Source organism: Populus nigra, chromosome 12 (assembly GCF_951802175.1).
Source record: "Populus nigra chromosome 12, ddPopNigr1.1, whole genome shotgun sequence".
Taxonomy (NCBI): domain Eukaryota; kingdom Viridiplantae; phylum Streptophyta; class Magnoliopsida; order Malpighiales; family Salicaceae; genus Populus; species Populus nigra.
Genome location: NC_084863.1, coordinates 1880094 through 1893801, shown reverse-complemented (window position 1 = coordinate 1893801; position 13708 = coordinate 1880094). Strand labels below are relative to the sequence as shown.

General features: G+C 32.0%; 1 protein-coding gene across 2 annotated transcripts; it reads right to left on the bottom strand.

The window, feature by feature from the left end:
• Positions 1-5463: 5463 nt before the first annotated feature.
• On the bottom strand, positions 5464-12376 carry LOC133669436 (receptor-like cytosolic serine/threonine-protein kinase RBK2). Of its 2 annotated transcripts, none has more exons than XM_062089565.1 (9): positions 11899-12376; positions 10948-11057; positions 10473-10826; positions 10072-10323; positions 9827-9981; positions 7312-7391; positions 7096-7231; positions 6825-6974; positions 5464-6014 (listed from the first exon to the last, which is right to left on the bottom strand). In XM_062089565.1, the coding sequence occupies exons 1-9, from the start codon at positions 11985-11987 to the stop codon at positions 5844-5846; spliced, it is 1497 nt and encodes a 498-aa protein (XP_061945549.1). In that variant the 5' UTR covers positions 11988-12376; the 3' UTR covers positions 5464-5843. The 2 variants fall into 2 exon arrangements, with proteins under 2 accessions (XP_061945549.1, XP_061945550.1); XM_062089566.1 differs by having other exon boundaries at positions 11929-12376.
• Positions 12377-13708: the final 1332 nt, after the last annotated feature.

Below are 13708 nucleotides of genomic sequence, written 5' to 3'. Positions count from 1 at the left end.
AGGATTTGATTGCTAAAAATAAGTTTGAAATGAGATTTTTTTAAAAAAATGAATTTGGGAAGGGGAAATTGAAATGGCATTTCATTAAAGGATTTAATTGCTTAAAATAGGTACGAAATGAGATTTTTTATTAAAAAAAAAGAGTTGAATTTGGGAAGGGAAAATTAATGTGGGATTTCATTAAAGGATTTAATTGCTAAAAACTGGTATGGAATGAGATTTTTTTTAAAAAAAGAAGAATATGGGAAGGGGAAATTGATATGAAATTTCATTAAAGGATTTAATTGATTAAAATAGGTATGAAATGATTTTATTAAAAAAAAGTAGAATTTGGGAAGGGAAAATTGATATGGGATTTCATTGCTAGAAATAGGTATGAAATGAGATTATTTTTTTTTAAAAAAAAGGTCGAATTTGGGAAGGGAAAACTGATATGGAATTTCACGAAAGGATTTAACTGCTTAAAATAGGTAGGAAAGGAGATTCGGATTGACTATAAATACATGCTAATCTTATCTTTACCTTGTTTTTTTTTTATGATGATTTAGAGTGTGTTTGGTATTGTGATAATTGTTGTGATTATAGTTTGAAAAAAATTGTTTTATAAAAATTGATTTTAGTTAAGGTTGATTTGGTATTTATGTATGTTTAGTTAAAACTGTGGTTGAAATTGAGGTTGAATAAAAAGTAGTTTAATGTATTTGATTAATAATACTTTTGAAATTGAAGTTATAAAATAATTTTTAAAAATATATATATTAATATTGATGGTTTTTAATTTAAATATTGTAGATTTGACTATTGTTATTATATCATGAAATAAATAACACTTGATATAAAATATTTTTCATTGTTCCATTAAACTATCTATGTCTAATTTACGTAGTGTCATTGAATAATGTCAAACACTAGTTTTTCGAATAAAACACAGTTAAAAAATTAAATATAATTTTTATTTTTTATTTTACTAGGTCGGACCCGGTTCAATGCATATTGAGTTTTGGACCGAATTTAGTTCGACCGAAACTGGTCCTACTGGAACACTGCAGCATGCTGCACTGTTCAGTGAACAGTATGCAATTAACATAAACAGTGTAACATGTTACTGTTCATGTTAATTGCACTATTTACTTAACAGTGCAATTAACATGAAAACTACGTAGAAAGTAGATAAGAGTGAACAATGCGAGTGAAAAAACAACACAGAGCTGCTTTCATTTTCTTGCATTTCAAACGCAATATATAGTTAGCTCCATCAAGATTTAACTGTGTTTTTTATGTTTACCAAATAATTGTTTGGTTGTGGTTGCCACGCAACCAAACACACTCTAAAGGGGAAGGGAAAACGGGGTAGAAAATGGAAAAAGAAAAAGGAGAATTATTTTCTTCCTATTCTGGAAAATAAAAAAGGCTTCAATAATCCATACTCCAAAAAAAAAAAAACCTTAATTGGAATTGTGTGTCATTTAAGGTAATTGGCCAATAGTTTTTGTTTCCCCTTTAATTAAGTGATAAATGTTCCTCAAGATAAATCAGAAAAATATTATATCTCTCGAAATGAAAGTATCATATTATACATTCAATTAAAGTTTATATTATTTTTTTAATATATATTTTTATATAAAAATATTTTAAACTTAAAATTTGTACTTGTATTATATTGTGCTAAGACTTTTATTTCGCTAGAAAATTTTCAATATGTTATAATTCAAAATCATGCTGATGAATATCATGCTATAGAAAAAATAATGTGTGGCAAGTAATTATTATGATATATTTATGAGTATTTATAACAACTAAATGGTATTTATTGCTGTGTTTTTTAGATAAATAATGATTAAAGCATACTATACTATACTAACAATATTTTATTAAATAAATTTAATTCAACAAAATTAATGGGACCGTAGAGTTTATTAAAAGAAGTGAATAAGAAAACACATGCATTGGACCACTCGATAATTTTGAGGATAAATTAGAGGTGAGCAAAAAAACCGAAAAACCGATTAAACCGAGAAAACCGGAAAAAAAATAACCGAAAAAACCGAACCGAAAAAAAAACCGATTAAACCGATTAAAATTTTAAAAAAACCGGCCGGTTCGGTTCGGTTTCGGTTTTATAAGCAAAAAACCGAATAAACCGAACCGAACCGAACCGGTTCAGTTTAAAAAAAAATACTATAAAAGCCCTCTTTTTTTAACCCTAGCAGTAGCATTCCTCATCCTTCTGCATCCACGCAGCCGCCCCCCTTCCCCAAAGCCCTCACAAGCCACAACCTCTCAAATCTCAATCTCTCACACTCTCGGCTTGATAAAAATTAAATTCTCCATCACTTTATAAAACTTCATGGCCAGATCTAGACTTTTAGTCGTCTAACAAAACTTCAACAAGGTTTCAATATTCATCTTCAAATCTAACAACCCAGGGACACCAGGTATGATTTCTTCATCTTCAATCTTCATGTTCGTGCTGTTTTGTTGGATAAGAAGCCTGAAGAAGTTCCAACAGTAAGAATATATGCACCCACTGCTACTGGTTATTTTCTCGGGAATTATTAGAAGCAAATTTGCATTTGCATTATATTAATGTTCTGTGAAATCCATGCTCAAATTCTGAGGCTGCCAAGCTTCCCCAGTATTTCATTACAAGGAGCTCTCTGTCTACAGTGTTTTTGTTGCTAAAGTTCAAATCTTCTTTCAGCTTTCCTGATCTTTCAAGCTAAGTACTTTCTTCCACTGCTCATCTCTCATTTTCTTTAATGGGTTTTTCATTTATTGTTTTTGCTCTTTTTTTTATTTGGGTTTCCGCTGTTGGCTTGGATCTATTGTGGGGTTTGGCTAAAAGCAGTGATTTTGTGATCAAGATCTGAACTTTGCTTAAATAACATTTAATCATGTTGTTTTACTGGGTTTGTTTGAGAATGCATTATGTTAGTTGCTGACTTGATTGGTTTATTCTTTACTCTCTTTTTTTGCGGTCCTTGAATCCTTTATGATTCTTTAATGGGTTTTTCATTTCGATTGAGGAGGAAGAAACTATCGAGTCTGTAACCTAGTTTAGTTGACCTGCATATCGTGATTGTGATCTTGTTTTATATTGCATAGGTCTCTTATTAGTCTCTAATTAATACTGCTCTTGTTCATCAATTTTTTTAGCTGTTTGATACCCTAGAATTTATTCTTTACTGATTTGAGAATGCATTATGTCAGTTGCTGACTTGATTGGTTTATTTTTTACTCTCTTTTTTTGCAGTCTTTGAATCCTTTATGCTTGTTTTTCATTTTTGTCTTTTTAATGGTCCTGCCGTCCTGGTTTTGCTAGCTTTGAAGTTTTGTTCTTGTTCAATTTTTTCGTCAGTGTCATCTAATCAATTTTTTCTTCAATTTTGATCTTGAATTTCAGGTTTTGATGTCAAATTGTCAATGGTATCAAGAAATCAAAAGTGCAATTATCTTGTCATCTTCGTGAGCTTTTTGATTGGATGATGTGCACAATGAAGATTTATATTTTTTTGCATTAAATGTTTTATTTTTTATGCAAGGTGTTTTATTGTTTTTTTTTTAAGCTCTTTTGAAGGCAATGTTTTGTAATTTAGATTTTAACTTGGTGTGTGTGGATTATTTAAACTTTGATGCAGGATAAGTCTAAAACACAAATATTAAAAAGACTTGAACAAAATATTAGCACTAATAATTTAATATAATGAATATTGAGTGATAAAAAAATTAAATAAAATTAGATAATATTACATCAATTATAAGCCCATCAAAAAGCCCATCAGAAAACCCATTAGAAAGCCTTAAAAAAAGCCCAAACAATAAATATAGGTTTTTCCGGTTTTTTTTGTTAAAAAACCTGACCGGACCGAACCGAAACCGGTCGGTTTGAACCGTTTCCGGTTCGGTTCCGGTTTGAATTTTTAAGTTTTTTAAAATTTGATTTTGATTAGTTTTTTAGGTAAAAACCGAACCGAACCGGATTTGCTCACCTCTAGGATAAATGCAGCGGAAGACATAAATCAGAGTCCTAGTTTTTGAAAGAAAACATGTTCCCCCGTAACTAACAAGATGCAGATAAGGTGATCTGGCTAGCATATTCTCGGTTTAAAATGTGATACATTTTTTATTTAAAATAAAATTATAGAAATATTTTTTTATTTTTTAAAAATTAATTTTTATATTAATATATCAAGATCTAAAAATATAAAAAATAAATTAACTTCAAAAAAAAATTAAAGTTTTTTCAAAACTACTTTCTATAAAAACAACTGGAGTTAGAATCTATTTAAAAATTACTGTAATTGTTTTTTAAAATATTTTTTACTTGAAAATATATTAAAATAATATTTTTTTATTTTTAAAAAATTATTTTTATATCAACACATCAAAATGATCTGATAATATTAAAAAAAATATTAATTTAAAATAAAAAATTAAAAAAAATTTAAATTTTTTAAAAATATTTTTAAAATAAAAAACAAACACGACTTAAATGTTTTGATGATGAGGTTGTGAAATCACGATGAAAGAAAACTCAACAGCTTTTCTTTCTATCCTATAAATGACCCCACGTGTCTACTCAGGCTCGTTAGGCTGGCCGGGCCTCGCCATGTAATCTGGTTATGCATGTAGAGATTTAGAAAGTCATTAAATTCATTCTATGTTCTAGACGGCGGGTTCCCCTAGTTCAATTGAAAATAAAAAATTATGTTATCTCAAGTTTTCTTTTTTTAAAAAATTAAACATTCCAGGTTTTAAATGAGTTAACCTGCTAAATAATACTAATTTAACTCTTATCTACGTTAATTTGTTAAAAAGGTAAATGATAAAGTTAAAATTGGTTTGATTATAATAGTTATAATTCAAAATATTTTTCTCTTAAAAATATATCAAATTAATATTTTTTTTATTTTTTAAAATTAATATATCAAAATAATTTAAAAATATAAAAAAATAATTAAAATTTTAAAAAAATACAATTTCAATCGTGTTCCTGGACCAACGGTTAATATCAATGAGATTTAGGCTTAATGTTATGTTTGCCCCATATTTTTCTACCATTTACCTACTTGTTATGATTTCTACTTGGTAATTTGAGTATCTAATCTAGTTCATGCTCGAGTAACACCTCCCATTACATAGATGCTGGTCTTGAGATCCTGAATTCCATGTCAGGCAGCTGGTGTTGACACGGATATTGATCTCACAACTTACATTTCAACAGTAAAAACCTGTTATTTATGTTTCAAACTCTTTGTATGACTCGGCATTGTCTTGCTCTTGCAAGAAGTAGAAGATGACAACCTAAGCATGAAGGCGTTTACCTTGATGTCAGGTTTGGCACATTCATGTAAGGTCGACATGAAAACTTGCCATCTCAAGTGTCTCAGCGTGTAGGTGCTGAAATGGAGACTCCTGATCTGAAAAGAAGCTTCACAAAAGACAATGGTACATAGCAATATATAGCTGAAAATGATTTCTATAACTTTGTTTTATATGAAGTAAAATTATCTTCCATACAAGGTAAGGTCTCTAGTCTGAAAGAAAACAACCTTATATGTACATGGAAATGAAAAAAAACATAGTAAGGATGTTTAGAACTTCCGGAAACAATCTCATTTCATGGTGTTTTACATGGAATTTGAAATTCTACCGAAGGATTGACAGGTGCGTTCAAATTCCATGAAAACAAGATGGCAAATGATTTATCTCCGCTGCAGGATATTTTTAAACACCCTTTGAAACTGTAAAACCTATTATTACACCTAGGGTTGTTTTCTATGTTTGAAGTTTCACTCCTAATGTTCTTTCTTCTTAAATATGGTATTCAATGTTCACTGCTTTCAAGAACCCAAAGCAAGCTCTTTGTATCGTTTGAGATCGTTGAGATACCTAGTTGAGTTGTAATCTTGAGCGTCGAAGATTTCTTCTGAGTAAGTTCTTAGGAGAGCACGACCTTTACCTTTTTTGGCACGCTCAGAGACATATTCATCACCTCTTAGTAGGATCACAACCTGCAAAAGAACATCTATCAATTTGCCATTCAATGTTTATTTCCGAAGTCCTCTTCGTAGATCAGAATCTCTACCAAAGAGAGCATTCAAGGGTAAAGTTTAACAAACTTGCAGGAAATGACTATCCACTATGAACCTATCATGAGAGAAATGAATGGACCAGTAAATGGCAATTCTATCACATGATTCTCTCTAAAGTAATTTGCTATTCTTCAATCAATAACTGAGTGAAGATAAATCAAATAGGATGTTGGTTTAGGGTTTAGGGGCTTTTAATGCAATTGTATTCCATGATTAACAAAAGAAAGTACAGAATGAAAGGCATGCCAGGCACACCAGAAACATAAATGGCAAGTTCGCGTAACTATATCAATGAAAGACAGGCCAGTAGTGTTCTGTCTTGAATAAGAGGGAACACTATAATTAGTTTTCCTAGATCAAACTTATAGCCATTTGCATTTAATGGCTTGATCACATACCCTTTTCAGTAAAACACAACACCATAAGCATTCAAACCAGTCTTTTCCTAGAATGTGGGCTAGATTTGGATAGCAAAAGTTCTGTTGCTGTTCCTATGAAATGAAATACAGGAACCTTGTAACCACATCTTAATATACAAAAACCATGTCATTTCCTGATTGGCATTTTCTTTTCTGGGATTTGCCCATTTACAGTGTATCACTAAACGATATGGAGCCACTCCAAAACAGATTCTGCAAATGGAACGGTGACCCTGTGGTTTCTGGTAATGTGACTGTATAGGACTACATGAAATAAAGTAGTACTAGTGACATGCAATTCTACACTTGCCTGACTCATTCGAGGGCGTAGGACTGGAGACTGCTCAATGCACAAAGAGGCGGTCAAAACCACACGATCCATCTCTTCTAGATCATAGTTGTCACCAAGAGAAGGGTCAGCAAGCTCCTTAGTATCGTTGTTATCCAGCAAAGGCTTTGCCTACCAGAGAGAGTAAGATCAAAAAAGGTAGCTGGTGACTTTTCATATATATATATGTGTGTGTGTGTGTGTGTGTGTGTGGCTTTTGTGATGACCAGATTGTGCAGAAGTAAAAAGTTACCCAAACCACAAGGCTTTGTTGTAAACGATCCACAGGTCGACGCCCTGTTATGAGCTCCAAAAGTAATACCCCAAATGCATAGATATCGGTTTTTTCATCGACTATGCCATGCATATAGTATTCGGGTGCAAAGTAGCTGCAAGCGAAAAACACAAGTAAAATCAAGTCATGAGCACTTTTATCAACTCCTGACCAAAATATTTTACTCTTACACACCCGAATGTGCCTTCAAATTTGGATACATTATGGTGAGTCCACTGTGTTGGTAGCCACTTTGCTAGTCCGAAATCACAAATCTGGATCAAAATTAGATTGTGAATCAATAAACAGAAGATTCAAGTAACCAAACAGCTGTATAGATGTCATGATACCAGTTTACAGTAATAAACGACAGATAGTACGACAAGTAGAATTGAAATCCTTGCATACAAATGTCATAAAATTCCAATATCTGGAGCGAATATATTGTCCGTATTAGAACAAATTGAAAGACAATTGTGTCGAATCTGACAGGTGTAAAAAGAAACCAGAGGAGAAAGAGCAATAACAGTTTAATAAAACCTAGTTCAAAATTGATAATTGTAGGATAGCCTGAAAAAAAAAATAGTTCTTGGATATGGAAATCTTTTCTCTATTTCTTTAAATAGCACTTCAAGCAGGCAGTGAGGTATTTAATAAGGAATATATCAAAGGTTCAATCACCAACAACTAAATAAAAAGGAGAAGATTCATACAGCTTAAGCAATAACTAAAACGCATGCAAGCACAGAGCTAGCAGGATAACTCAAATCATTATTTTCTTCAGCTATGAAATTGCCTGTCATCATATGGTCACGGTCACAAGTCTCAAATACTTGTGTCCCAAGCACAAAATACTTAACAAGGAACATTGCTTCGAGGCGTGAACCTCATTCGCCAAAGAAAAGCTAATTAGTGATGCATTCTACTTACGCACTATTTAACAGCATAAGTGCCTTCTCACCCACATTTCCCATTTACAGCAGTTCTATCTAGGATTGCAAAATGAATGGCTTGATAATAGAATGTTTTCTGTGGTAGCTTTCGACGTTCATGTAACATTGAATGCAGCACCTTCGAACTTTCAAATCACTCTTGGTCATATTTTTTTAATGGATCATTACACACTAACTATTAGTGCTCTTGCATCTTAATACCCCTGCCGCAAGGTATGCCTTGTAGTCTTTCCTATTAAGGTCGTGAGTCTATGATTGGCCTTACTATATATGTTCCTCATAAATGCAAGACTTTGGTGATACTGATTATCCATAGAGTTCTCTAATATACTACAGAATTAGAGAAACATTTAGCAGTTCGTTTGTTAATGTAAAATATTTGTCTTGGTTGATGGTCTTGACACCTATACTGAATAATGTGTGATGAGAAATTTCAGAATTGATGGCAAGTGAAGATCATTCCATCAATAAATGAACAGAGTCAACGACGGTGAATCTTGTGGCAAAGACTACTAACTCGAAGTTACAAGGATCTCCTCACTCTAAGAGACATGCCAACAATGATCCTAAGGGAAGAGAATCAACCTCTGCCCAAATAAAACTAAATAGCCTCACCAGACCATTAATCTGGCTCAAGCTTGGGCCATTACACCATCCTAATCAAGCAGAAGGCATAGTGGTGTTGGGAGAAAAATCAACAGATACAATTGAATTCTTCTACGTTAAATTCAATAATGAACCACAAAGCAAGACTGAATCATGCTCATAAAAGATATTCATACTTTCCTAATCAAACACATCTATACTCCCACTTCCATTATTGACGATCTCAAACTTCTCTATGTGACCACACAAAACTGTTCCAATACCTCCACCTAAATCTAAGAGAATGCAGGCATTTTCACAAGTCCTTGCTAGTTTGATGATGTTAAGCTATGACGTGTCAGTTTGATATAGTGATTCATGCAGAACACAAGGACATGGAGCCTAATGCCATCATCAAAATTTTCATGAGCAGTCATGAATTCAATCACAACTGTGTATGGCAACATATGAAAGAGTAGTATGATACTTGAAACTCCAAGGTTGTATGGCTGCCTTTCTACAATATCCCAAAAGTTATGCTTTGGGATTTTGAACACTTAAGCCTGAATTGAATTTGAAACTCAAATATTACCATTCCACTCCTCTTTAAAACTATGGAAAATCAATTATGCTGGAATTCTATTATTGTTGAGCACTCAGGCAATTAGTTTGGCAATTCCATTTCATAAGGAATTAAATTCAAACTTTTACCAATTGTACAGTGTTTCATTTTAGGTGAATTACATTATTTTGGTAACCACTTCATGCAAAAATGCTGAAGACCAGGACAGAGAGATTTACCCGAGCAAGGTTCATCATCAGACAAGCTGAAAACAATCAAACGTAAAAACATGGCATAGTAAGAATGTTTCCTGCATGAGCTATGTAGAAAGAAATACTGCTGATCACAAATTGCGAAGGTACTTTTATCGGTTGTTAGAAATAGATGTAGTTATAGATTTATTAGATGGCTATATATGGTGCAGGAAGGGCATAAGCTTCACTATTTACACTCAAAGCATTTGGTCGTCAAAATGATTAGACATCCTTCTCTGAGTGTTAGAAAATGTTTTCCTGAAAACAAACAATAGAAAGGAACAAAAAAGAAAAAGATCCCAGCAATAACTGAAGTTGTTAACCTCTGATGTTCTCAAGTATAACTCGAGAGATACCTGAGGCTCAAAATTCTTTGTAAGAAGAATATTATCAGCCTTTATATCTCTATGGATGATTCGCCTTCGGCAATTCTCATGAAGATACAGCAGTCCATCTGCTGCCCCAAGAGCAATTTTGTACCTTTTACTCCAATCAAGCTCGACTTGTGAACCTGGAAATGCAATTGATGAACACCTAAGTAACTTGAAGACCATAATGCAATTGTAATTTGCCTAGAAAACAATACAAATTAGCACCAAACCATGAAGAGCAGATCCTAAACTCCCTAATGGAGACAATTCAAAAACAAGGTGCATTCCCCCATCAATGCCACACCCAAGCAGCTTAGCAGTATTAGGATGGTCAACATGAGCTATAATGCCTAGCTCATTTAGAAAGCCAGCAGTCTTCTCATCAAGAGTTCCTTTTGTCAGCTGCTTTATGGCTACCAGCCTTCCATCAGGCAAACAACCTTTGTAAACCTCAGCAAAACCACCTTTTCCAATTAAATTCTCTGCAAGAAACCATAAATGTTCATCACAGAACCCAATTATGTAAAAATATTTTTTGTTGAAAGCATCTACAAGTAAGCCAACATTTTGGATCATAAGTCTGGCCAACATTATGGACCATTAGGTCTCACTAGAGACATAAAGTACAGACCGTGGTTAAAATTGTTTGTTGCCATTTTGAGCTCCGCAAAAGTGAAATGCTGCAAGGTTGACTTGAAGTTGTATAAATTTCTCAGAACTGTGTTCTCTCTTGTACTCCTGCTCTTACGTTTTGGTTCCTTGGGCACTGGAGGAGGTGAAGTCAAGTGTTTTAGCGAAAATCTTTTCCATGACTTGAAGAATCTACTCCAGTTCGAATGTGCCTTCGAACGAGGAACTTCTGATTCTGCAGTGCTGTTTCTAGTAAAATCTGAGTTGGATTCCAAGCCTGTTAAGCAAGCTTCTATAACTCCTCTAGGAGATGATCCATCTTGTCTCTCTCTTTCCATGTCTGAAGCTCTCAAGTCTACAAAATGGAAACCAAAGCATAAAAAATAAGGGAACAAATCTCATGGATGAACATACAGGCACATGCACAGGCTATAAGATGCATAAAAGATCATGAAAAAAGAAGTGAAAGTAAATACCAACGGAAGAAGCAGAGGAAGAAATCACTGGACTGTGTTTCTTAGGTTTCACTGAAACTTTTGCATGCAGATTTCTCTCTGATAGTAAGCAATACTCCTTCGAACCCTCCCTAAGTTAAAGAAATAAAACATTGCTATAAAGAAGAGTTTACTGCCATGTTTAACCTATAATCACCAGAATAGAAGAAAGGCAATGGACTCTAGCATTGAAAGTGTGTGAGTGTGTTTACGGTTGATTGAGTGAGTGAGAGAGAAAGAAGGAATTTCAGCTTAAAACAAGGCGAATCAGGGTAGATAGAGATACCTTTCACAAAAAAAGACCAATTTTTTTCATAACATGAAAGATAAAATGTCCAATACAATCATCTGTTCCACAGGATACAAAAGAAAACAACATGAATGGGATTCGCACAAGTAGTGGCCATATTGAAAGATTATGCTTTTGAATAAAAATGCCTTTAAAAATCTTACCAAGGACTTGTAAAGGGAAGAACAAACACCAGACATAATAACATTCACAAGTACAAGCTATATATGCAAAATGACATCAAAGTCTTCAAATATTCTCTGAAGAAAATCATTAAAACCCATCACCATCTTCAAATATCAACTGACAAAATATAAGGCATAAACCGAAGTCACAAATCAGCAGATGCTAAAAAAACCAATCTGCTCCTCATGAAACACAATCTGAAAGAACCTCCAAGAAAGAACAAAGAGTTGAAACACATTCACACAAAGCTAAGTTGGAGACAAGAAAAATTAGCGATTATCCATGTATGGAAAAAAATCCAAAACTTAAAAAAAAAAAAAAAAAAACCCCAAGTTACATACATGTAAACAAAATCCAAAGAACCCATTGTGTAGAAAAAATCAATAAACAGAAACGACCATCATGACAAGACATAAGATTTATATAAAAAAGAAGAGGAAGATGAAAGAAAAACATACCCAAATGAGAGAGCATGGAGAGGAACAGACCTGTACCAAGGAAGAGTACTACTATGAGCAGCTTTGTTATGTCCTCCAACAGCTGCCATGACCAGCCAACAAACACGCACCACTCTCTCTCTCTCTCACACACACACATACACACAGAGAGGAAAAAATGATAACGAGACCAAAAAGATACCAAAACAAAACAGTGGTTACTACAACATTAAAACCTTCCTGTTGTTTAGTACTTTTGATAGCTGACTAAAATTTATCCAGGCCCTGTAAAGAGGATCTGTAAAGAGCTATATATAGCAAAACCTCATTACTCTCTATTTGTTCGTACTTCAAAAAAAAAGTGAAAAGAAAAAAGTCTCTCTCTTTCTTACAGGGGTCTCTCTGTCCCATAAGAGTCGCTGGTTTGGTCTACTGCATTGCTGACAAATGTTGGAAGCTCTTCAGCGACTTCTGCTCTCAGCCTTAAATCCCACAGGCACAGGCAGGGAGAGGGACATGGAGTGTTCGTTGGTTATTAAAATTGCTAATATTCAAATGTTGGGTCCATTCCATTCGGCCTACTTCTTTCATGTTTGGACCCACATTTTACTTTTTAGTGGAGTAATAATATTGATTTTATTTAATTCGGTGCATTGAATTAATGGATTCTATAAATTTAATGCTGAATTTCAGAGTTTTTAGAAGGTGATTTTTTAAAAAAAATCACAAGATTAGAATTATTCTTTTATTTTTTAATTGAATATTATTTTTTTATTTTCTTCATTGAAATTATAAAATATCATTTTCTATTATATAATTTTAAAAAATCGTTTCAGCTATTGAAGAAATTTGTTCTTTTTTATTATTATCTGATTTTGAACCACAAAGTCATATGTATATATATATATATATATATATATATATAAAGCAAACTAAATAGATGTGCAGAGCATGCTTTGATATTGTCAAGAAAAAGATTTGTCTTGATTGATAAGTAAATTAATCCAAAAAAAAAAACTTTTTATAATTGAATTAAAAAAAAAAGATTTCAAGTACATCAACAAGTGAGATTCAATTCTAATTTCCAAGTTAGAATCTAAGTAAACTATAACTTATTTTGTTAGATATCTAATATTCCACAATTTAATAGCTCAAAGTCTGTTTCAAATAAATCAATTTGGTTGTGAATTTCACAATATTGATTTGTCTTTTATATTTGCTTATATATTTTCCTATATATTCTAAATTATTAATAAGATGAGCAAATCACATTAATAAAATCTCTTTTTTAAAAAATTTTATATTATAGTGAAACCTCACTTGTATTTTAAATTATATAGAATATTATAAAAAAAACATCATATTTTTTTAATTAAAAAAAACACTATAAACTTCAAGATTCTATAAATTGAGAAGTGCAATGATAAGCCAATTCGACAAAAAAAATTATTAGAAGAGAAATAATGATCCATTAAAAGTTTGTTTATGCGTTTAAAAATATGTTCGGATATATTTTAAAAATATAATTTGTTTAAAAAATATTTAATTGATTTTATTTTATTATCAAATCTAAAAAAAAGTTATTATAATATATTTTTAAATAATTCGACAAAAAAAATTATTAGAAGGGAAATAATGACCAAATTAAAAGTTTGTTTTTGTGTTTAAAAATATAATTTGTTTAAAAAATATTTAATTGATTTTATTTTAATTTTTTTAATGATTTTAATACATTGTTATCAAATCTAAAAAAAAAGTTATTACAACATGTTTTTAAATAAAAAAATATTTTTAAAAAATACATTTTAACACATACCAAACACACATAAAT